Raw genomic sequence first — 21,751 nt, forward strand, 5'->3', positions numbered from 1 at the left:
CAGTTAATGCACCAGTGCCAGGTTGTAGTATGTGTGGTAGCTCTTGGTGACAACAATCAGTGAAAGCACATTCCCACAGTGGCAGTACTGTTCAGCTACGACATGGCAAACATGTTATAGCAATGCGGTGGGTCATTGCACGGTCTTGGCAAGCAACCATCAACATAACCATAAATGTGTGTGAATGGTCCCACTGTGAAATTTTAGACCTGAAGGTTATATCAGGTAAATATCCAGATATTTACATAACTTCTTAGAAAAAAGTCCTCTTTCCTCCAATATTGTTTTAAGATCTGTTTACCAGTAAATATTTATTGACAGCTCGGGCCCATTTGTTTATTCTGTATCGTTGGGCTGTGGCGAACATATATATTAATGTACCAAAAACATCATTGACTCTTCCCTCAATATTTCTCCATTTTATGCCCTATTCTTCTGAAGACGGTGACCTACGGTGAGGCTAGCAACCATCTGCTACCTCAACCAATGTTCTTTGGGCACTAGCCTGGACAGTGAATACTATTTAGCTCTGTGGGTATGCGGACGTGTTGGGGATGGAGTTGAAAATTAATGCTGAGCTTAAGCTTTCCCTCGTCACTCCTCTATATACAGGTACACTATCCCTTATCCGAAAGCCTTGGGTCCAGCTGAGTTTCGGTTTTCGGAATTTTTCGGATTTCAGAAGGTATTATTATAAGACTGGGAAATTTGTATTTAATATAAATTTTAAAAGTTCGGGCTACCTCTTGCGACTGTTCCGTGTCTCATTCCCCTTCCTGCTTCTCTGGAAAGCCGGATATCGTCTGACTCCTACTAAGCTGGCCCGCAAATCAGGTCGGGGGTCGGGTCGGGTTGGGGGGTGGGGGGGAGAAAAGAATATCGGACGGGCCGCGGTTCAGGTTGGGTCGGGGGGGAGAAAAGAATATCGGATGGGCCGCGGTTCAGGTTGGGTTGGGGGTGGGGGGGGGGGAGAAAAGAATATCGGATGGGCCGCTGTATTGTTGGGCTCACTCTCCCGGTACCTCCTTCACACTGCCCGGCTCGGCCTGCAATCTCCTACCCAGGAGGGAACTCTGTGACCCTCTGCCCTGCTCAGCGTAAGTCGTGCGCCACTCTGGTCATGTCATGCGCACGACTTACGCTGAACGAAAAAACTTTCGGTTTTTAGAGATTTTCGGTTTTCGGAAGTTCGGATAAAGGATAGTCTACCTGTAATAGACATATTCCTCTAGATGTCATGGAGTTTAGGAGCATGAGCCTGGTCTGATTTTTTTTCCCCACCCCTCTTTTTCTAGTCTAATGACACTGAGGCCAATTGTACCAGCAGCCTGGTTGAGATCAGTTTCTCGGCACAGCCCGGAGATCGAAGGTATCTTAATGGCTCATTGCCACACATTACGGACTGAACCACAACCACAACCTTAGGTTGTGTTCTTGTTTTATTCTTTGTCGCCACGCTTACTTTTTAGTACTGATCTGTTGGTCTACACAACCAAGAACTGTCCATGGGAACATACAAATTCTTGGGTTTTTTAAGTTTTTTTTTAAAAAAGGTACTTATTTCAATTTATGAAATAAAGTGGATCAACACCACTTGACGACGATGTTCTGTTCTCATTGTTTCAGGTATCAGTATTACCTTCAAGTAAAGAAAGATGTGCTCGATGGACGGCTTCCTTGTACGTTGGAGCAAGGTATCAGGCTAGCTGGTTTAGCTGTGCAAGGTAAGTATAGTTGCAGAGTTTCTGCCTTTCTGTTTATGCTGCTCTCAGAAACTACTGCCCCTTATACTCTGAATTTTATGCATGCAGCAAGATAAATTTGACTTGAATATCTTAGAATGTAGCCAGTTGGATTCAGCTGCATCACCTCTGAAAACAAGTGAGGTGGTAATCTGGCAGGGGAATAATATTGTCTTATATAAACTGGAACTGACACAATTTGTCCCAGAATCCAGTGCTCATCGTTATACGCCTAGCCATCTTCCTGTTCCCATCTATTGGTATGAGATCAACCCATGGGCCCATAGCCAATAACTATCCATGATATGTGCGTCAGGATATTACTGACTGCACATTCTGGATGCTCTGGCTTCTTTCCAAGTGATATTCTTCCTGTGTGAACCTAGACAGTGAATGTTGGCAGGCTATTTGACCATAGAGGCCCTCACCACACACACTCGTGCACGAGTGCACACACTCATACCCACATTCACATACTCTTTTTCATCTCTCTATCTCTCTTTAGTGTTACTTAATATCAATGGGAAACTGAGTTGATTGTTTTTTCTTACTCCTTAGCTGAGTCACTGAGGACAGTTGTGCCATGTTCAAATCAGCTACCTTGGCCTATATCAGGGAACAAACCTTGGATCTTCCTGCTCTGTAGGCAACAGTACCACACAGTCTACTTGCCCAATTAGTGACTTCGGTGGTAGGGGGTGTCCGTCATAAACATTTATGAAATCGCCATCTAACAGACTGAGCAGGCTTATGATCCATAACTGCTTTAATGATGCTGCTTGTTTAGGTCAGGCCTGGAGACTGGATTCTGTGAGATTGCTCCCAGCATTTACCCTATTATGGCTTCATTATTGCGGCAACAGAATCATAGACTGAGTTATAATTCTGCTGTGGGGATTAGGAAGCAGGATTTAATAGTACAACAGGCCCGGGACCGCCAATTTCTTGAAAACCAATCTAAACAAGCATCAGCATAAAAGTGGCTCATGTTTGGCACTTTTTCCTTTTCTATATTGACAGATGTATAAAATAATTGGGATTGGGATCAGCAATAAATATGATTCTGAATATGAATTAACATAAATTGGATTTGGTTTTCAAATTTGTCTTTTTCATTTGGGTATTATTAAAAAGTCCACTGATCTCAGTCAGGATGGCAGTAGGATTCTACAACGGAGGACAAAAATCAGTTGGGTTTTCCACTGGCGCTCAGTATCATGTTACCCCTGCCAGAATGTGTGTGTGTATGATGTAGGGTGAAGATAGGCCCAAGTTTAGCTGTGCAATCTCCCCTAGTGTCACTGTCCACTGACATTCACTGTTCAGGCTCTCAGATGTAGAAAGGCCACTTCAATGAAGTACTAGGGGATCTCAGACTGGTGCTAAGAGTATGTTTTTCTGAGATTCTTTACACTGCACTATAAATCAAAAAATAGGTTTAAGCCGTAGCAAATTACAGGAAAACAATTTTATAGGTAAAGGAATAAATTGATTAGACACACACACATGTTAGCCTAGATTTTCCGATCATAATGCTGACAACAACCCATTCATTTTATTGGCTTATTGTTGGAAAACTGAGACCATAAAGAGTAATTTTGCAAGACTGTGCTGCTGATGCAGAACCTCGCGAGCAGTAAAAATGGGTTGGAGAATCAGGGTTACAGTTTTAACCTTATCTCCAATCTGTGCTAGTTTCTAGCATGGCTCTACACTGGCAATGGAGTTGTGCAAAATTACTCTCATAGATTCATGTCTGATATGCAGAGTTTAATGCACAGAAACAAATTACATTAGCTTAAAGCAGTGGCTGCCATCCCGAGCTAATGAGATGGAGCATGTGGTGAATAAGCAGAGCAGTGTTTACACATTTGTACATTTCTATCTTGACCACAGCAGAGAAGCTGGACCTTTTGTGTTTACAAGTGCCCTACTTTTTTGTGGGATGACATCCAATTGTAGTGAATTGAATTCCTGGCACCTACAAAGTGTGAAATTGTCATGTAGGTGTGAAGGGACACAGGAATGCACTGCAGCTGTGCTGAGTTTTATGGAATTTCAGGGTCTGGTTTATTGGTTGTGGAACAAGAGCTGTATTTGTTAAGATGGTTTATATGAGTCTCCTTTACAGGATAGATTTGAAGGTGTGGTAAATTGTAATGTTGACTAGCAGTAGTAAACCATGTTTATGTGCAATATGCTTAAACATTTAAAATTTACAACTGTGTTGTCAATTTAGATCATGGACTAGCCACTGGAGTGGCTGCGGTGACACCATTTTAGCCACATACACTAATCCTTAGTAGAAAGCACTGTGTACACAGTACAGGTAAATGTACTTCAGGCGTATATTTACTTAACAAACGCCAGCCACCAAAGTTTAGGATTCTAGCATGAATTTATCAGTCACAATAATAACATAGCTTCTAAGTTTTTATCCAGCAGTTGTGAGCAGTATTTCGACTTCATCAGAGTGATTGCTGAGAATGTTAACATGCACGAGTCGTGCCAAACCCACGCCTCCTCCTCCATCCAGAACGCAGTAGGAGGCTCTGAGTCCTTTTGGACCTGTTGGAGCTGCTCTAATTCTGATTAGTTGAACTGACCATGATGACCACGCCCCTTTATACAATGTTGCTAGTGATTCCATGGTGCTGAAGTCCAGTGTTTTCAACTGTTACACACCATTTTAGCAGATAACCAATAAGCAGTAACCAAGGAAGTATAGATCAAAAAACACTTGCACACTCTGCTGTTCATCTTACCATTTCACCAACAAACACGCAGAGTAAAGTGCACATGCACATGCCGTGTGAATATGAGTCATGGGGATCACATGCCCAGCGTCTATGTCTGTTACTTATTTTCATTTGTTAATCAGAAATGCAATTGGCCACATATGGATTCCCAATTAGCCTAGCATATTGGACAGCACTGGTTTACAACATTGTCTCAATGCCCATACTGAAATGGGGCTTGTACTGTTGGGCTCTGATAAAGGGTCTACATCCAAAACACTAACCTGTCTTTTCTCTTTACAACTGTTTGACTTTCTATGTACTTTCAGTTTCTTTTGTTTTTATTTCTGATTTCTAGCATCTACAGTTTTTTTCTTAGCACAGCTGTATGTGGTGTGTTTACTTTATCCATTTCTTTTCTGCTAATTTTCTCCCCTCATCTCCTCTCCTGAAGTTGTGTACTCCTTGCTGGAATATGGTTCTTTGGGCCTCAGTTACCAATGGGCTGGATTTTGTCAATGGGGAGCTTTTAGAGGCGGGACTCCCACTTGTTGGGTTTTAGTCCCGCCTCCATCGATTTGTGGCCAACCCACGCTATTTTCCCTTGATTGACCTTGTTAAACCCGCCCAGCGGGGTTAGCAGGCCAATTAAGGGAAAGCCAGTTACAGGTGATGTCAGCGAGTGCCGTTTCATCTGTCAAGAGCTTTTGACAGATGAAATGTCATTGTTTGACAGCTCTGTGAAGCTGTCAATCACTGACAATCTGTCTTCTAAGTTGTGTCTTTACTCAGGACTCAATTAGAAAGCCTTCCTGACCAGAAAGCAGAAGGCTGCAGCTTTTGACAGTTCAGCGGCCATTCTGCTTTCTGTGCCGGTGAGCTGAGGGACTCCTGAGATCTGAAGGGAGGAAGCCTGCAGGAAGAAGTAAAGGTAAGTAAAACTTATTAAAACACTTTACACACACCTTACACACTTACCCCTGCACATATGCACCCATTACTCACCTGCACACCCATCTCGGCCCCTCCGACCCCCGCAGATGGACGGCCCGCCTCGCTGACCCTGGTGTGGTTCGGAGCCGTTGGGAAGCCCACACTTCAGGGTTCAAAATAGGGATTAGCCAAAAAACTGCCTGTTAACTACCTGTTAACAGGCAGTTAATTAGCATTAATCCCCTTCCCGCCTCGAGGAGGTGGGACCCGGCACGGGTTGGCTACCCGCGTCCTGGCAAGGTGGCATGGAGGCGGGTTGGGCACACGCCCCCACATTCTGCCATTTTCCCGGCAGTCCCGCTTCCAAACCCGCCCCCCCAGGGCTGGCAAATACAGGGCTGGCAAATTGTGTCTATACTTGTCTGTGTGCTTAGGCAGAGTGGGGGGCATGTTCATGAACCCAGCTGTATTTCCCCACCATTTCTGTCAGCCGCCTGATTGCCTCTGTGCTGTAAGACTACTATATCAAGTCACAGATATCATAATCAGTAAGACGCAAGGCATTGTCTTTTGCCCCTGCCACAAACTTAGCTCCTTCACCACCAATTCTGTCTCCCTCCCCGGGCACACACTCAGTAAAACATTTGCAGCCTTGGCATTCTGAGCTTTAAACCCCACATCCTATCCACCACCGGAACCACTTACTTCCACCTCCACAACATTACCCAGCTCTTTTTTTTATTTGCATATGGCATATGGGCGTCGCTGGCAAAGCCAGCATTTATTGCCCATCCCTTTTTGCCCTTGAGAAGGTGGAGTTGAACTGCCTTCTTGAACCACTGCAGTCCGTGTGGTGATGCTACTCCCACAGTGCTGTTAGGGAGGGAGTTCCAGGATTTTGATCCAGCAACATGAAGGATCGGCGATATACTTCTAAGTCAGGATGGTGTGAGACTTGGAGGGGAACTTGGAGGTGGTGGTGTTCCCATGTGCCTGCTGCCCTTGTCCTTCTAGGTGGAAGAGGTCGCCGGTTTAGGAGGTGCTGCCAAAGAAGCCTTGGCGAGCTGCTGCAGTGCATCTTGTAGATGGTACACACTGCAGCCATGGTACGCTGGTGGTGGAGGGAGTGAATGTTTAAGGTGGTGGATGGGGTGCCAATCAAGCGGGTTGCTTTGTCCTGGATGAAGTCGAACTTCTTGAGTGTTGTTGGAGCTGCACTCATCCAGGCAAGTGGAGAGTATTCCATCACACTCCTGACTTGTGCCTTGTAGATGGTGGAAAGGCTTTGGGGAGTCAGGAGGTGAGACACTCGCCACAGAATACCTAGCCTCTGACCTGCTCTTGTTGTCACAGTATTTATGTGGCTGGTCCAGCTAAGTTTCTGGTCAATGTTGATGGTGGGGGATTTGGCAATGGTAATGCCGTTGAATGTCATGGGGAGGTGGTTAGACTCTCGCTTGTTGGAGATAGTCATTGCCTGGCACTTCTGTGGCGCGAATGTTGCCTGCCACTTATCAGCCCAAGCCTACCTTAGCTTGTCTGCTGCTAAAAGCTGCTGATGAGGAGGACTGTAAAACATAGAGAGGTTAGCAGAATGGGCAGACAGGTGGAAGATGGAATTTAATTGGAGTAAGTGTAAAGTAATACATTTTGAGAGTTAAAAACAAGGAATGGGAATATATATTCAATGGCAAGATGCTGAAGAGCGTGGATGAACAGAGGTACTCGGATTCAAATATGTCATTCCTTGAAAGTGTCCGTGAGCGTATATACAGCCACAAAAAAAGTCAACAGCATATTGGGCTTTAAAAATAGGGACATAGAGTACAAAAGTAAAGAAGCAATACTAAATTAGTTAGGTTGCAGCTAGAGTACTCTGATTAATTTTGGCACCCCATTTTTGGAAGGACACTTAAGCCATAGAGAGTTTCCAGGGTAGACTCATCAGGATGATGCCAGGGATGGGAAACTACAGTTATGAAGAGAGATTTGAGTTATTAGGACTATGTTGGAGCAAATATGACCAAGAGGAGATTTAATTGAGGTTTTTAAAATTATGAAGGGTTTTGATAGTCAATAGGGAAAGACTACTTCCTGTGGTTGGGTGATTAGGGGCCATCAATTTAAAATTCTAACTGAGAGAGGGAGAAAAGGTTAGAAGAAATGTATTTATGCAGATGGTTGTTATATCTTAAAAGACATCAGATTCTTGAAATCTTAGGATATGGAAAAAAAAAAGTACTGGAAACATAGGCCTGGGCCCAGCTCTGATATGTGTAGCTCTATTCTGTAGATGTTCCTTAATAGGAATAGTTGGATAAAATAAATCTCATCAGTGAGTATTCTTTGATTTTGCCAGATACATTTTTGAACTACCTGAACTAGCCTTTGAGTAGCTGAAGGTAGCTTGGCTCAGCGGTAGCACTCTTGCCTCTCAGTTTAGAGGTCGTGGGTTCAAGCCCCATTCCAGAGATTTGAGCATATAGTCTAGGCTGACACGCCAGTGCAGTACTGAGGTCGTGCTGCACTATTGGAGTGCAGACTCTCAGATGAGACATTAAACTGAGGCCTGTCTACCCTCTCAGGTGAACTACTTGTAAGAAGTTCTCCTAATTATCCCAATTATCTGGTCATATATCTCATTGCTGTTTGTGGGGCCTTGCTGTGTGAAAATTACCTGCTGTACATCCCTACATTACAACAGAGACTGCACGTCAAAAAGTGAACTGTTTTGGGACATTCTTCGGATTTGAAAGGCACTTTATAATTATTTATTTCTTTGAAAACAGCTCGAGATGCTGTACCTAGCTAGCTCAAATAAGAACACATATTTAAAATACAATTTATTTTATTCCCCCTGTTTCCCATAACACACATTGTCCTTGGTTGGGGGTGGAGTGTGTGTGTGACTGTGTGTGTGTGACTGTGCGTGTGCGTGTGACTGTGTGTGTGCGTGTGACTGTCTGTGTGCGTGTGACTGTGTGTGTGTGCGTGTGACTGTGTGTGTGTGTGTGTGTGACTGTGTGTGTGTGTGTGTGACTGTGTGTGTGTGTGACTGTGTGTGCGTGTGACTGTGTGTGTGTGCGTGTGACTCTGTGTGCGTGTGACTGTGTGCGTGCGTGTGACTGTGTGCGTGTGACTGCGTGTGACTGTGTGCGTGTGTGTGACTGTGTGTGTGACTGTGTGTGTGACTGTGTGTGACTGTGTGTGCGTGTGTGTGTGTGCGTGTGACTGTGTGTGTGCGTGTGACTGTGTGCGTGTGACTGTGTGTGTGTGCGTGTGACTGTGTGTGCGTGTGACTGTGTGTGTGACTGTGTGTGTGTGTGCGTGTGACTGTGTGTGTGTGTATATGTGTGCGTGTGACTGTGTGCGTGTGACTGTGTGTGTGCGTGTGACTGTGTGCGTGTGACTGTGTGTGTGCGTGTGACTGTGTGTGTGTGACTGTGTGTGTGCGCACGTGAGTGTGCGCGTGAGTGTGCGCGCGTGTGACTGCGCGCGTGTGACCGCGCGTGTGACTGCGCGCGTGTGACTGTGCGTGTGACTGTGTGCGTGTGACTGTGTGCGTGTGACTGTGTGTGTGCGTGACTGTGTGTGTGCGTGTGACTGTGTGTCTCTGTGTGTGTGTGACTGTGTGTGTGCGTGTGACTGTGTGTGTGCGTGTGACTGTGTGTGTGCGTGTGACTGTGTGTGTGCGTGTGACTGTGTGTGCGTATGACTGTGACTGGTGTGTGTGCGTGTGACTGTGACTGTGTGTGTGCGTGTGACTGTGTGTGTGCGTGTGACTGGTGTGTGTGCGTGTGACTGTGTGCGTGTGATTGTGTGTGTGTGTGCGCGCGTGTGACTGTGCGCGTGTGACTGTGTGTGTGCGTGTGACTGTGTGTGTGCGTGTGACTGTGTGCGTGTGACTGTGTGTCTCTGTGTGTGTGTGTGTGTGTCTGTGTGTGTGTGTGTGCACATGTCTGTGCGTGTGACTGTGTGACTGTGTGTGTGTGCGTGTGACTGTGTGTCTCTGTGTGTGTGTGACTGTGTGTGCGTGTGACTGTGTGTGTGCGTGTGACTGTGTGTGCGTATGACTGTGACTGGTGTGTGTGCGTGTGACTGTGTGACTGTGTGTGTGCGTGTGACTGTGTGTGTGCGTGTGACTGGTGTGTGTGCGTGTGACTGTGTGCGTGTGATTGTGTGTGTGTGTGCGCGCGTGTGACTGTGCGCGTGTGACTGTGTGTGTGCGTGTGACTGTGTGTGCGTGTGACTGTGTGTGTGCGTGTGACTGTGTGTGTGCGTGTGACTGTGTGTGTGTGTGTGCACATGTCTGTGCGTGTGACTGTGTGTGACTGTGTGTGCGTGTGACTGTGACTGGTGTGTGTGCGTGTGACTGTGTGCGTGTGATTGTGTGTGTGTGTGTGCGCGTGTGACTGTGTGTGTGTGCGTGTGACTGTGTGTGCGTGTGACTGTGTGTGTGCGTGTGACTGTGTGTGTGACTGTGTGCGTGTGACTGTGTCTCTGTGTGTGTGTGTCTGTGTGTGTGTGTGTGTGTGTGTGCATGTCTGTGCGTGTGACTGTGTGTGACTGTGTGTGTGTGCGTGTGACTGCGTGTGACTGTGTGTGTGCATGTGACTGTGTGTGACTGTGTGCGCGCGCGTGTGACTGTGTGTGCGTGTGACTGTGTGTGTGCGTGTGACTGTGTGCGTGTGACTGTGTGTGACTGTGTGTGTGTGTGACTGTGTGGTGTGTGACTGTGTGTGTGTGCGTGTGACTGTGTGTGTGACTGTGTGTGACTGTGTGACTGTGTGTGCGTGTGACTGTGTGTGTGACTGTGTGACTGTGTGTGTGGTGTGTGTGCGTGTGACTGTGTGTGCGTGTGACTGTGTGTGACTGTGTGACTGTGTGTGTGCGTGTGACTGTGTGTGTGACTGTGTGTGACTGTGTGACTGTGTGTGGTGTGTGTGTGTGTGGTGTGTGTGCGTGTGACTGTGTGCGTGTGACTGTGCGTGTGACTGTGTGTGACTGTGTGTGCGTGTCTGTGTGTGCGTGTGACTGTGTGTGACTGTGTGTGACTGTGTGCGTGTGACTGTGTCTCTGTGTGTGTCTGTGTGTGTGTGCGTGTGTGTGTGTGTGTGTGCGTGTGACTGTGTGTGACTGTGTGCGTGTGACTGTGTGACTGTGTGTCTCTGTGTGTGTGTCTGTGTGTGTGTGCGTGTCTGTGTGTGTGTGTGCGTGTGACTGTGTGTGTGTGCGTGTGACTGTGTGTGCGTGTGACTGTGTGACGTGTGTGTGCGTGTGACTGTGTGTGACTGTGTGTGCGTGTGACTGTGTGTGTGTGCGTGTGACTGTGTGTGTGTGGTGTATGTGTGTGTGTGTGTGTGGTGTGTGACTGTGTGTGTGTGTGCGTGTGACTGTGTGCGTGCGTGTGACTGTGTGTGTGCGTGTGACTGTGTGACGTGTGTGTGCGTGTGACTGTGTGTGACTGTGTGCGTGTGACTGTGTGTGTGCGTGTGACTGTGTGTGACTGTGTGTGTGTGGTGTATGTGTGTGTGTGTGGTGTGTGACTGTGTGTGTGTGTGTGCGTGTGCGTGTGACTGTGTGTGCGTGCGTGTGACTGTGTGTGCGTGTGACTGTGTGACGTGTGTGTGCGTGTGACTGTGTGTGACTGTGTGCGTGCGTGTGACTGTGTGTGACTGTGTGTGTGTGGTGTATGTGTGTGTGTGTGGTGTGTGACTGTGTGTGTGTGTGTGTGCGTGTGACTGTGTGCGTGCGTGTGACTGTGTGTGTGCGTGTGACTGTGTGTGTGACTGTGTGTGTGTGCGTGCGTGTGACTGTGTGTGTGCGTGTGACTGTGTGTGTGACTGTGTGTGTGGTGTGACTGTGCGTGTGACTGTGCGTGTGACTGTGTGTGACTGCGTGTCTGTGCGTGTGACTGTGTGCGCGTTTGACTGTGTGCGTGCGTGTGACTGTGTGTGTGCGTGTGACTGTGTGACGTGTGTGTGCGTGTGACTGTGTGTGTGACTGTGTGACTGTGTGTGTGGTGTGTGTGCGTGTGACTGTGTGTGACTGTGTGACTGTGTGTGTGCGTGTGACTGTGTGTGTGACTGTGTGTGACTGTGTGACTGTGTGTGGTGTGTGTGTGTGTGGTGTGTGTGCGTGTGACTGTGTGTGCGTGTCTGTGTGTGCGTGTGACTGTGTGTGACTGTGTGTGACTGTGTCTCTGTGTGTGTCTGTGTGTGTGTGCGTGTGTGTGTGTGTGTGTGCGTGTGTCTGTGTGTGACTGTGTGCGTGTGACTGTGTGACTGTGTGTCTCTGTGTGTGTGTCTGTGTGTGTGCGTGTCTGTGTGTGTGTGTGCGTGTGACTGTGTGTGTGTGCGTGTGACTGTGTGTGTGTGTGACGTGTGTGTGCGTGTGACTGTGTGTGACTGTGTGTGCGTGTGACTGTGTGTGTGTGCGTGTGACTGTGTGTGACTGTGTGTGTGTGGTGTATGTGTGTGTGTGTGTGGTGTGTGACTGTGTGTGTGTGTGCGTGTGACTGTGTGCGTGCGTGTGACTGTGTGTGTGCGTGTGACTGTGTGACGTGTGTGTGCGTGTGACTGTGTGTGACTGTGTGTGCGTGTGACTGTGTGTGTGCGTGTGACTGTGTGTGACTGTGTGTGTGTGGTGTATGTGTGTGTGTGTGGTGTGTGACTGTGTGTGTGTGTGCGTGTGCGTGTGACTGTGTGTGCGTGCGTGTGACTGTGTGTGCGTGTGACGTGTGTGTGCGTGTGACTGTGTGTGACTGTGTGCGTGCGTGTGACTGTGTGTGACTGTGTGTGTGTGGTGTATGTGTGTGTGTGTGGTGTGTGACTGTGTGTGTGTGTGCGTGTGACTGTGTGCGTGCGTGTGACTGTGTGTGTGCGTGTGACTGTGTGTGTGACTGTGTGTGTGTGCGTGCGTGTGACTGTGTGTGTGCGTGTGACTGTGTGTGTGACTGTGTGTGTGGTGTGTGTGCGTGTGACTGTGCGTGTGACTGTGCGTGTGACTGTGTGTGACTGCGTGTCTGTGCGTGTGACTGTGTGCGCGTTTGACTGTGTGCGTGCGTGTGACTGTGTGTGTGCGTGTGACTGTGTGACGTGTGTGTGCGTGTGACTGTGTGTGACTGTGTGTGCGTGTGACTGTGTGTGTGCGTGTGACTGTGTGTGACTGTGTGTGTGTGGTGTATGTGTGTGTGTGGTGTGTGACTGTGTGTGTGTGTGCGTGTGCGTGTGACTGTGTGCGTGCGTGTGACTGTGTGTGCGTGTGACTGTGTGACGTGTGTGTGCGTGTGACTGTGTGTGACTGTGTGCGTGCGTGTGACTGTGTGTGACTGTGTGTGTGTGGTGTATGTGTGTGTGTGTGGTGTGTGACTGTGTGTGTGTGTGTGTGCGTGTGACTGTGTGCGTGCGTGTGACTGTGTGTGTGACTGTGTGTGTGTGCGTGCGTGTGACTGTGTGTGTGCGTGTGACTGTGTGTGTGACTGTGTGTGTGGTGTGTGTGCGTGTGACTGCGTGTGACTGTGCGTGTGACTGTGTGTGACTGCGTGTCTGTGCGTGTGACTGTGTGCGCGTTTGACTGTGCGCGTTTGACTGTGTGCGTGTGACTGTGTGCGTGTGACTGTGTGTCTCTGTGTGTGTGTCTGTGTGTGTGTGTGTGTGTGTGTGTGTGTCTGTGTGTGTGTCTGTGTGTGTGTGCGTGTGTGTGTGTGTGCGTGTGACTGTGTGTGCGCGTGTGACTGTGTGTGTGCGCGTGTGACTGTGTGCGTGTGACGTGTGTGTGTGCGTGTGACTGGTGTGTGTGCGTGTGACTGTGTGACTGTGTGTGCGTGTGACTGTGTGTGTGTGCGTGTGACTGTGTGACTGTGTGTGTGGTGTATGTGTGTGTGACTGTGTGGTGTGTGACTGTGTGTGTGTGTGCGTGTGACTGTGTGTGTGACTGTGTGTGTGGTGTGTGACTGTGTGTGGTGTGTGACTGTGTGCGTGTGACTGTGTGTGTGTGTGCGTGTGACTGTGTGTGTGCGTGTGACTGTGTGTGTGCGTGTGACTGTGTGTGTGCGTGTGACTGAGTGTGTGTGTGTGTGTTCATTGGCTAGATACTGCTGATGCCAAATCTGACTGAAGAAACTGATCCTGTAGAAGACATGTTGGGGTATTAGGTATAAAAGTCCTTTCACTTTCAGTTGTGCTGTGATGTGATGGTGACAAAATATGCCTATTTTTAAACAAAATATGAAAATTTGCCAAACTGGTATAAAAATTAACTTCCACCGTTACTTTGTTTTTAAACATACTTGTAAATTTTATAAGTTTTTTAAAAATTTGTCAATTTTCAGTCCTCCTGCTCTATTGAAGGCACTGACTCCAGCTTGGGTACAGATCCAAGGGTGCCCTCTGGTATCTTACAATGGTCATTCTTAAATGTCTGAGACATCTACACACATGCAATTTAAAGTAGAGGATAACTGAGTAGTGATCCTGACTGATTTTTACAATTATTGTAGCCCAGGGATAGTTAGTCCAATTATAGCAGTCTCACTGCCATCCCAATTGAAATCAACTAGATCACTAACAGAGCAGGAATTGAACCTGGGAGCTTGGATCTGTCGGGCTCAGTTACATGCTGGCTTTACCAAGCGAACAATTGGGAGAACTCGCTGTTAGTGGCTAATGGCAGAAGCGGAGTCATCACTTTGCATCCTAATAACTTCTGATTTCAATATTAATCTCAGTTGTAATATGGCTTGCACTTTCAAACCCAATATAATAATGCATTTAATACTTTTATTATTTGTGCCTCGATCCACCATGAACTGAAAGTGAGCTATTTTCACTTTGCAAGAGGGTTCATTCAATAGCAGCAATAAGATAATTATTGCCAACCTGTTCTCTTTCCTCACAGCTGACTTTGGAGATTATGGACAGTACGAGTCCCAGGATTTCCTCAGGGAATATGTTTTGTTCCCAATGGTAAGTGAAATGAAATACGGCATTTGAAGTAGATTATGCTGGTCAATAATTCTGGATGTGTTGAGTTGTTACAAAAAGTATTTTTAAGTCTACGGATTGTAACCCTCCCTGAATGACTTTATAAAAAATAGAGAACAGGTACATCTCTGTAACATGGGCCGACGACGACCCACCGTATGCAGAGATGCCAACACTAGTTGGACACATTGCTGGAGGTTTCATCACATGACCTCCAACCACCCCGTCCAGTCAAACAGCCATTTCCACCCCCCCCCCCAACTTCAGTAATTTTATGACTAATAAATTAAAGTTTTCAAAGAAAATGGAAAAACACACTTTTTTTAATGCCCCTATGAGTTTCCTGCCGGGATGCTTGCACCAGTGTCCACAAGATTAATCTTTGGGGGGAATTTTTATGGGGGGGTCAGCGGGCGCATTTGGTGGCGGATCGAGTGGGTGAACAATGGGTCGGGAACCCACTGACAACCCGCCGCCACATGACTTTCCCAGATGTCGGGTCTGTCAATGCTGAACACACCCGGCACACAGCAGCAGGGGAGGCAATTTAGGTAATTATGACCTTGTTGAGAGCCACTTAAAAAGTATTTTGAGCTCACCTTTAAATTTTACGAGGTTGCCCACGGGTTCCACGCTGTTCAGGGATCATGTCAGGTAAGGAGGTCGGGAGTTGTGTTGGCATGAAATCACCTCTTAACAGCTGCAACTGTGCTTTAAAAGCTCCCATCTCATAGCTGTTCACTTTCCAGGCTCAGAAGCTGTTGCTTACTGCATTTGGAAGACAGATTGAGCTTTATGCAGGTTGCAAGTATTTGGAGTAAACTCTGTATCCAGTGTCACTTCACTGGAACAACCCCTCTCACCATTGACAGATCGCTTCTGTCATCTCAAGTTCACTTGCCATCTGTTCCATCAGCATTGGTGCCCTTGAAACTATCTCACCTTGGTCCTTAGAATCCCACCACGATCAGCCCCAACACCAGCATTACCAGGCGCACCAACAACAACACCAAACTTCTCTGCAACCAACTGATGCTGCACAGGACATAGGGCATCAGCACCTGAGCACATTGCTGTCCGGGAGGCCAGGAATGGCCTCACCATGGCCAGATTTACTTCACTTGACACTGTACACCTTGGCTGCCACATGATGCGCCAGGTTGGCACCGCTCCACACCAGCACCATAAAGCATCCCTACAATGCCCAAGCCATTCCTTTCACACTCTTTGCGGAGGTACCCTTATGTCTCACCATTCACTGCAACTCACTAAACCACTTCCAAAGGTGCACACAAATCTGTCCAAGAACGCAAAGTGTTGAAAATAAAGATTTCAATGTTTGACAGCACATTAACAGAAACTTCACATGAACATTAACTAAAACACACAAGTGCCTACCCTTGTGTGGTGTTAGTTGGTATGATTGGACTAGGGTGAGCGTGAGGGGTGGCTAGTGAAATGGGAAAGTGATAATATGGATGGAGAGGGATGGGTGGAGGTGCAAGGTAAGTTGGTGTGAGTAAGGATGTGCAGGAGTAGGGTCGGGAAGGCAGACTGATGGGGATATGATGAGTGGCACAGCAGGATGAGGTTGAGTGTGGCTTTGCAGTAATGTTTTGTGATCTACTGAGATCATTGAAAGGTTTGCGCCAGTGCAGCCTGGTCCTCCTGACGACATCCCTACTTGTGTCCTCCTGTGCAGTGTGCAACCTGGCTTCGTTGATCTCCTGGGGAGGTCTCTTCCGTGCATTGGAAGGGAAGAGAACCTCCCTGTGTGTTGTGACTCCCCTATAAGCATATGGAAGGAGTCATGGGAGAGCCTGGGTGCAGCCGTGCACCTCTGTGCAGTACTTGTCAGTGTTTGCAGCATCTCAATGCTGTAGAACACTGACAGCGCAACTGTCAAAGTAAATTTGCGCATGGTCCCTTTAAGGAAACCAGCTGATGACACGTCATCAAGTGACATCATCAGACCCGCTTCCTTCAATTCGCCAGCAAACGCGCTGGGCGGGCTTAACGAGCCCAATCAATGTAAAATCACTTTGGACGATGGGCTGGAGCCAACAGCGGGGTCAGAACCTGCCACCGACCCCAGCCACATCGGACCCGCCGAGGTAGGGGAAATCGCGGCCTTTAATTCCTAGAGACCCCAGGACAATCCTGGAGGGTTGGTAACCCTGAACTTATGTCAGGATTATAGTGTGTAGTTGTTCTATCCTCTATCCTGACCTAGGATTACTGCCGCATAGTCTCACCATTATTTTTAAGATTTTTTACGATTCTCCCTACTCACCAGCAGTCCTCCCATATCATCATGGTGAGTGATGTTGGTTCTGGGGAATAAGGTCAACATCAAGACTCTCCGATCAGTTGAATATATTGGCCCGTAATTTGCGGTCAGCGGCGAAGCAAAGGCGTTCACCGCTGGCCCCATAGAAAGCTGCCCACAGAGATCTCGCAATCTCTGTAGCGAGAAGTTAGCCTCTTCCAGCGCATAATTGATTTCACTGCTCTATAGTGGGACTCATTAGGGTGATGCTGCTGTGAATTCTCACAGACAGCAAAGCAGGAAATGAGAAGCTGCTTTTATCCAGAATTTTAAAAAATATTAGAGAGTGAATCAAAGATTGGGACTCTAAAATGGGGATAAGGTAAAACCTTAAATATAATGAACAAACTTAAAAAAATTAAAAAAAAATTGTTTTAAAAGTTTTTTTTTTAATTGCAATTTTTATCATAATGGAGAAATTTGACACTCCACAAATATGAAAATTAGTTTTTTAGAATCATAAAACTTTACGGCACAAAAGGAGGCCATTCGGCCCATTGTGTCTGGGCAGAAAATTTATTTACCAGTCAATACGTTGCTAAAACCCTAATTACACCTATCCCAACAAGGCTTAACATTTAATGGGGTATTTAACAGTGATATTACCGCAGAAAAGCCCAAGTTTTTGTCAGTTTCACTGATTTCACTGTGCCGTCTATAGGTGGGGTGGGGGGGCGATGGTGGTGGTGGTCCACTGCACAACCAGTGTCAGAGCAGTGAATGACTTACCACAACTTCAGGATTACCGCGTTTAGATGCGCATGCGCTAAATCCTGAAGTTGCGGTTAGTTCCAAAGGGGTAATAATGGTGAACGCTGTTAGTTTATGTGCTGGACACATGTAGCCGCTAGAGGTCTTAACAGGATTCCAGCTGCCTATATGATTTTACAGACTGGAAACCACTGTAGTATTTGCCATTGAGCTTCCCCCAACATTACTAGTTTTTGTCATGGGCATTGAACCAACAGGTAGTAAAAAAAATTGAAAACAATTCTGCTTTGAATGCAACTCTACACCCCCTGCTGGCTGGTTATAGAACAGCATTGGGCATGGTGGGGGCTGTCCTGTCATGTGGAGTCCAGGACAATGGAAGTGATGAATACCAGAGAATGGCAATGTCAACAAATCTAACTTTGGTTTTAATATATGTCAAGTTTCAGACATTTTGAGGAGTTTTGTAGTGAAAGATTAAAATATTTGATTCAGTGCATGTTTTGAAATGCAGTCTAAGGTATTTCTGGATCTCTGTTAGGGTTCAGATCAAGTTTGTTCTTAGACTAATTCTGTAACATTGGTTGATCCATATGTAAACTTTGTACACTTCTAAAGACTTAACTCTCATACCGTACGTCATCTCAAAACAGGCTACAAGAAAAACAGTTTTAGGCAAAGTAAATATTTTAAGTTTCACCATTATGTAACCATTATATTCCTGTGCCATATTTCTGTTAAAAGCAGTGAATGTTGATATAGTTACTCAGCCCAACATTGTGAGTGAGTTGAATTAAATTCCACAGACATAAGAGCATAGAACATAAGAAATAGGAGCAGGAGCAGACCATTCAGCCCCTCGAGCCTGCTTCACCATTTAATGAGATCATGGCTGATCTGATTTTGGCCTCAACTCCACTTTCCTGCCCGCTCCCCATGACCCTTGACTCCCCTGTTGCTCAAAAATCTGTCTATCTCAGCCTTGAATATATTCAATGACTCAGCTTCCACAGCTCTCTGGGGTAAAGAATTCCAAATATTCACGACCCTCTGAGAGAAGAAATTCCTCCTCACCTCCGTCTTAAATGGGCGACCCCTTATTCTGAGACTGTGCCCCCTCGTTCTAGATTCCCTGATGAGGGGAAGCATCCTCTCAGCATCTACCCTGTCCAACTCCCTCAGAATCTTATATGTTTCAATAAGATCACCTCTCATTCTTCTAAACTCCAATGAGTGTAGGCCCAACCTGCTCAACCTTTCCTCATAAGACAACCCTTCCATCCCAGGAATCAACCTAGTGAACCTTCTCTGAATTGCCTCCAATGGAAGTATATCCCTCCTTAAATAAGGGGACCAAAACTGTACGCAGTACCCTAGGTGTGGTCTCACCAGCACCCTATACTGTTGTAGCAAGACTTCCCTACTTTTATACTCTATCCCCCTTGAAATAAAGGCCAACATTCCACTTGCTTTCCTAATTACTTGCTGCACCTGCATGTTAACTTTTTGTGTTTCATGTACGAGGACACCCAGATCCCTCTGTACCGCCGCATTCTGTAGATTTTCTCCATTGAAATAATATTTTTCTCTTCTATTCTTCCTACCAAAGTGGATAACTTCACATTTTCCCACATTATACTCCATCTGCCAAATTCTTGCCCACTCACTTAACCTATCTATATCCCTTTGCAGACTCTTTGGGCTGGATTTTACCTGCCGAGACGAGTTGGGGGCGGGACTGCTGCCTTCCGGGTTTTAATCCCGCCCAGAGCGACGTCCGACGCACAGAAGCTATTTTTCCCTGATTGGCCTTGTTAAGCCTGCCCTGCGGGTTTGCCGGCCAATTAAGGGAAAGCCGATGTCAGATGACGTCAGTTGATGACGCTTCATCTGCCGGCTTTCTTAAAGTGACATGATCCTTTCATTTTTGACAGATGATTTGACAGTGTTTGACAGAATTGAGGTGCTGTCAAACACTGCCAATCACTGTGCAAAGGTGAGCCCTTGCGCCCAGACTCTCCAATGACTCTCTCCTTAGGATAAAACAGATGGCAGCTGTAGGTGAGGGTACAGAAACAATCTGTCACTTCTCCCAATGAGGTGAGGCCACAGAAACACTTCAAAGCTTGTCACCTACAGAAAAATCTAAACACATTAAAAAATGACTCCCAACATTTCCTTACCTCTGATACTCACCACTGTCCCATTGCATCCTTCACACCACTTCTGCAACTGTCATCTATACACATACGTAACAACAGACCCACAGCACGCCTCACTTACCCTGGCGGGGTTCCCCGATGTCGGGAAGCCCGCAGCAGAAGTCTCAAAATGGGGAAAAAACCTCTCAACTGCCTGTTGACTACCTGTTAACAGGCAGTTAAGTGGCTATAATCCTCTTCCCGCCGCTAGGAGTCGGGTCCCTGCGCAAATCGGGTACCTGACTCCCGGGAAGATTGGTTGGAGGTGGGTTGGGAGCGGGGTCGGGACCCGCTCCCATTTTTTTTTGATTTTCTCAGCAGTCCCGCCTCCTCATGGCTGGTAAAATCCAGCCCTTTATGTCCTCCTCACAACTTGCTTTCCCCCCTATCTTTGTATCGTCCACAAATTTGGCTACAATACACTCGCCTCCTTCATCATTGCTCCAGTGCTGGCATTTGAACTGCTCGTGTAAACTAGCTGCCTTTCATTGGGGAATATTTAATCTCTGCATTACATACACTAAAATCATGAACTTGTTCTTTTTTTTATAAATGGGTAAAGGAAGAATTTGCGGGGCGATGGGGAAAGAGCAGGGATCTGGAACTAATTGGATAGCTCTTTTAAAGAGCCAACACAGACACGATGGACCGAATGGCCTCTTTCTGTGCTGTACAATTCTACAATTTTGTTCCCATTGTACAAACTGGACACCTTACCCCATTGTTGTTAGTAACTCCATCGACCCATGCCCATCAACGCTATCAGTATTGTGAACAAAAGTAGTCACAAGGTGTATTGATAGGAAAAAAATAAAATTGTAATCAGATTTCTCTGTGGCATTATTTTTTAAAGGAAAAACTGTGACAAAACTATTTTTTCATTTCAAAACTAATGTATCCTATTTCGCTTGGAGATAAATGTCAGTGGTGGCGAAGGTAAACAGCTGCCATCTCTGGCACTTTCACAGGCCTACCGCCTTGGTTATAGCTACAGATTGCCTGAGCTTTTTCCCTCTCATATTGGGCCCGCAGTAAACTTTCACATTGCCATATGAACCTTCCTCTGCCATTCCTGCTCACCACTTCTGAGCAACTACCTTCTCACAGTTGTTGCTGAATCCACCTTTTGCAGTATAAATGGGGTGATTTAGCAGCATGAGAAATAGCAAGTGTATGGAAAATCAATGTGATATTAGATTAAAGGCTGCCGATTGTCTTGACCTTTAAGAGATGCTACAGTGCTGAGATTGAAATAAAACAAAACCTCTCTGGGAAGCTATTGATTTCTTGTAGGCCAGCAGAGCATGCAAATACTACAGCTGATTTCCCCCAACCTCATGCTGTAGATCCTCCTTATGATACTTGTTTCTGTCAGTGAAATATGCAAGAACTTGATCAGAAATAATAAGACAAACAGCACTCTATGCCTGCAGGCAGCCCCACACCTGTAGGGTGCTATCTTTTGTTTCTGATTTCCATGCCAAGGCAGGATTGCTCATTTGAAGCTATTTTTTGTGAGAAGATCAAACACACCTGATTCCTTTCAGGGTTTTTTTTCTCTTAAAACTATAAGAAAATCTTTTTGACTTTGCAGGTGTGCCTGATCTAAACAAACTGAAGCCACGCTGGGATAGTTTTCCCACTGCAACCAGTAGACCAGAAATTCTGCTTTAAGAACTGCTTGTATTATGTAAATACTGGGGATGAGTTTCAAAGTTATTTACAAATCTGAATCGGGAGCATGCCATTAATGTCAAATACATTTGAGGATACCTAACTCTTCCAATTCAACACTATATTTATCAAACAAGTTAGCTGACCTCATAACCCACGAACTACAGTCATGCAAAGGTTATGAAGGTTAGGCTGGGAGTTCATTTTATTACAGGATTAGCTGAGCCCAGCTGTGACCTTTTTACTGTTGTTAACTGTAGCAAAATGCCTATAGCTACTGGACTTTTTTTTACAAAAGGTAATATTATTCACAAACTTATTTGCACAGAAGCAGCATGGTCCTTGATGCACAATGCAGCTGGATGGGGTTGGGCACATGTTGGAAAGTTGTTCATTTGAAAATAGCTTAGTCCCACGTACCCATTAAGGTCATCACTGG

The 21,751-nt window shown here is 46.4% G+C and overlaps 1 protein-coding gene across 3 annotated transcripts in view; it reads left to right on the plus strand.

Moving 5' to 3' along the window:
* The window catches only part of LOC147121149 (tyrosine-protein phosphatase non-receptor type 14-like), a 311,830-nt gene that overhangs the window by 220,355 nt on the left and 69,724 nt on the right, over window positions 1–21,751 (plus strand). For all 3 annotated transcript variants that reach the window (XM_085981181.1, XM_085981179.1, XM_085981178.1), the window contains 2 exons: window positions 1,627–1,724; window positions 14,312–14,379. In XM_085981181.1, coding sequence (XP_085837307.1) covers window positions 1,627–1,724; window positions 14,312–14,379 — 166 coding nt within the window. The remainder of the gene's footprint in view (window positions 1–1,626; window positions 1,725–14,311; window positions 14,380–21,751) is intronic.

The sequence above is a fragment of the Somniosus microcephalus genome, chromosome 3 (genome assembly GCF_052327205.1).
Source record: "Somniosus microcephalus isolate GS21.2 chromosome 3, FLI_Smic_1.0, whole genome shotgun sequence".
Lineage (NCBI taxonomy): Eukaryota > Metazoa > Chordata > Chondrichthyes > Squaliformes > Somniosidae > Somniosus > Somniosus microcephalus.